This window comes from Morone saxatilis, unplaced genomic scaffold (genome assembly GCF_004916995.1).
Source record: "Morone saxatilis isolate NCDOM2014 unplaced genomic scaffold, NCSU_SB_2.0 Contig22, whole genome shotgun sequence".
Taxonomy (NCBI): Eukaryota; Metazoa; Chordata; class Actinopteri; family Moronidae; genus Morone; species Morone saxatilis.
The window spans coordinates 5,517,116-5,520,869 of NW_023339785.1; the positions used below are offsets into that span (position 1 = coordinate 5,517,116).

Sequence of the window (3,754 nt, forward strand, 5' to 3'; positions counted from 1 at the left end):
CACATGTAGAAATATTTCCTTCTTAAATATAAGCATTCATTACCTACATATAAATAACTTTCAGATCCCGGACAAAACATGTTACATAATGCTCACAAAATGGAAGAGAACTCATTGTAAAATCAGACAAAGAGACGACATGCAAATTATATAGAAATAAATACAATGTTTGCATCCATTCCCTTTTTTTTTTACCCAAAATAAATTCTTCCGAGGGAATTTTGTAAAACATCAAAAAGACTTGTATGATCGATCTACGAGGGAGTATGGCCTATGGTTCAACTATAGGAGACAATAATACGTATTAACACTATACAATTTGAGCCACAAAAACACTGCCGTAGAAAGACACACAAAACATACAGATTTCCTGTCGGAGGTGAACATTGCAGTAGTTTGTGCCTTATTTTTCTCTCGAGGAAATAATTGTGTTTATATCGATAATTTAAAGAAACTAAACTCTCAGCAGCCCTGGAAACAACAAACACAGCTGTAAGAGCAGCGGAGTGTGTGTCTACCAAGGAACAGAAAAGCAAAAAGCGTCAGCGCGCTCGGTGGAGGTTCGTGGTGTCAGAGAGAAAGAGAGAGAGAGCATCCTCAGTCACGGATACTAAACGTCTCTCTACCAAACAAAGCAGCTGTTGAACTCTGACATGTAAATGGGCAGAACGAGGCTCCTCCGCTCACTGATGGCACGACGCTGTTCCCAGTGCGCAGGCGTCTGTGTTTGCTCATAAATTTGGCCAAAGAAAAATGTTCATCTTAACAAGTCCCTTCATCCAGAGTTCAGTCTTAAATGTGTCGGGGCTTTTTCTTTTCTTCTTAAAACAAGAGGAGCTGTGTTGCTTTGGGATGAGATTTTTGTTCTGAATGTATGCGTGGATAATCTCAGCAGGGTTGTTATTAGTACAGTAAATCAGTCTTTAAACATGACTGGAAACATTTCACCCAACTTGCACTTGTTTTAAGAAAAAAAAAAACGTTGTTGTTATAAGACAATACGACTTGTCAAGATGGATATTTTTACAGCAAAAGTGTCACAAGAAACGGCGCAAGGCATAAAAATAAAATAAGAGAGTTGTCATCTTCTTTTTAACTGCTTTTTATTGTCCTTAAGTCTGTCTCGGGCAATTGCTTTTCAGTCTCCGGAGGGTGAGGACACTGTTTTTCTCCTCCCGCTGTGAAGCTGCATTAGAACATGCTGGTCTTTACTAATGTAGCTTTGGCTCCGTTCTGTCTTTGCAAAGACGACAGTACGCTGGCGAACGGCCCGCCCAATGAGTCCGGGATAGAGGTGATGGTCCCCGGGGCGGTGGCCCAGCCTTGGCTCGGTGCTGTCACCCCCATACCGGTGGACACGGAGGTCTTCACCTGGTCCACCACCTGTCCGTTCCCGGTGGTGTTGACCTGGCCTCCGGTGGGGCTCGGTCCGCCGCAGTTGGAGGTGGGCACGGGATTCGGGCCCGGTCCTCCTGTGCTGTCGGGGTCGGTAGATTTGGTGTCTTTGCTGTCTTCGTCTCTGGAGTCGGACTTCTTTCCGGAATTGGACTTAGCAGCCGCTGCGGCCGCTGCAGCTGCCCGCTCTTGCTTGCGGAACTTGGCACGCCGGTTTTGGAACCACACCTGAAATAAACCGAGTTCAAAAGTTAAACCAACATGAATGTTTGTTTTGTGCCAAAAAATCAATCACTGGTCATCTTAAACTGGTATTATCTCTCACACACACACAAGGCTCTTTAGCACCTTTGAGGTGAATTAACCCTAAATAAATCTGCTTATGATTGCGTCCCTAATGACAAACACCGTCTCTTTATTTGGCGCATTAATGCATAAGAGGGTGCTAGATGGAGCCAGAGGCCAGTAGTTCGTCGTGTCAAACCAGTGAAGGATTTATTTTACCAAAATCTATAAAAAATGAGTGATTAGACTCAGAGTGTTTAAATGTTTCTTATCTGCATCATAAATCCACCTGTGCGTAATTGTGTGTAATCGTGCGTAAAGGGAGCAGGTTGGCGTGTGTTGGGGAGCTGCTGGCTGTGTACCTGCACTCTGGCTTCAGTCAGATCGATTTTGAGTGCCAGCTCCTCTCTGGTGTAGATATCCGGGTAGTGCGTTTCAGCGAAAACCCGCTCCAGCTCCTTCAGCTGGGCGCTGGTGAACGTGGTGCGGATGCGCCTCTGCTTTCGCTTCTCGTTCAGTCCGCCGTGGTCCGTGAAGAGTTTGTAGGGAACTGTAAACGAAATAAAAATGTCACCGTCAGACGTGCAGTAGTCTTATCTGTGCAGATGTAAGTGTGTGTGATTGTGGTGCTGTCAAATGAAAGTAAACTCAAATTCGATATTTTGTATAAAATCCGGTTAAGGATGCTGCGCGAAAGCTTCCAATTGTATTATGCCTTTGATTACCTGTGAATTACTTCTGAATTGATAACGCTGCTGACCTGTGATGCGGTTAATTGTAATGTTAAACTAATTGTTGCTCCTCAGATTGAGGCTTAAGTTTGAAAACTTGTCATAATGTTCCCATCCGCCCCGCTCGTTGCTACTGTAACTCCAATTCGGTGTCAATAATGAGCTTTAGTCTTTGGTTATCTAATTATTTTCGAAGCTTTATGTCTCATCGCAAAGTAAATAAATTATGCCTATCATTTTGGCAGCTTAAGATAATTCTGTTGGCGGTTTTGGGTGTGACTGGGATAGTATAACCCCGTAACCGAATTACCGCTTGCCTGCAATCGCTTCTAACGTGATAAATTCTTTCATTTGTGTAAGCAAATTTCGTTTGGTAAATACTAAACACATTTCCATTTTCAAATGCAATCAAGACGTCCTATAATACGCCGGGTTGAGGCTCCGGATCCGCTGCTTACCTGCGGCGTACGGGCTGCTCTGGTGGTCCCGCAGGGTCCCCAGGCTGCAGGACCCCGGCGTGAGGGACGGGCAGCCGGAGGTGGCCCCGAAAGTGGTCCTGATGGGATTGTACTGAAACCCACTGGCTTGACTGCACGAACTGAAGTCCGCATAGGCCGATGCCAAGCTCGAAGTGTCCATCCCGGCCATACATGACTCGTAGGCAGAGGAATTTAGGTAAGAATACTCCATTTTATACATTTGAGAAGGCTCGGTGGAGATAGAAAGCTGCACTTCCCGGGAAAAAAAGGTCAAAACAACAAAAACTACCCCCAAAAAATTGGGTTGGAAAGTAAAAAAAAAATAATTATAAAAACAAAAATGAGGAGGACGCGCGGTCTGAGTTTGGGGGGAAAGATGACTTGTTTGGTTTGAACTGGTTGGAAGGAGGCTGGACGGTGGGTAGATGTTCACTGCTCAGCGCCTGCTCCAAAACTGGCCTCCTTTATAGGAACCTAGCCCTGTTTTATGAAAAGCCCCCTAAGAGCCGCCTAGCCCGAGGTCTCTAGAGCATATAGTCCTCATAATAAACTTGGCTCTTTCCGCTTGGACAATAGCAAAGCGTTTGGTCTTATTGCTAGCGCTTTTTTACATGACAATAACTCATCAGTCTATTGGGCTGGCACTGGGGGCCCGGGCTGTCCAACCTCCCTATCATTGATCCCCTGCATCTCTAATTAGAATTTAATACCACGCCATTACGCACCCCTCCACCGCCCCCCTCCACCCCTCTACCCATCCACCCCACTCCTCTCCAACCACCATCTTGCCCTTTAATTCAATCACACCACTTGGAAATAATGAAAGTTGGGTGACGATTCTCCCTGATCCAATTTTCTCCAAGC

At 45.3% G+C, this 3,754-nt stretch overlaps 1 protein-coding gene across 1 annotated transcript; it reads right to left on the minus strand.

The window, feature by feature from the left end:
* Positions 1–1,191: 1,191 nt before the first annotated feature.
* On the minus strand, positions 1,192–3,110 carry phox2bb (paired like homeobox 2Bb). Its single transcript, XM_035669675.1, has 3 exons — positions 2,870–3,110; positions 2,043–2,230; positions 1,192–1,623 (listed from the first exon to the last, which is right to left on the minus strand). Exons 1-3 carry the CDS (start codon positions 3,108–3,110, stop codon positions 1,192–1,194), a joined length of 861 nt encoding a protein of 286 aa, XP_035525568.1.
* Positions 3,111–3,754: the final 644 nt, after the last annotated feature.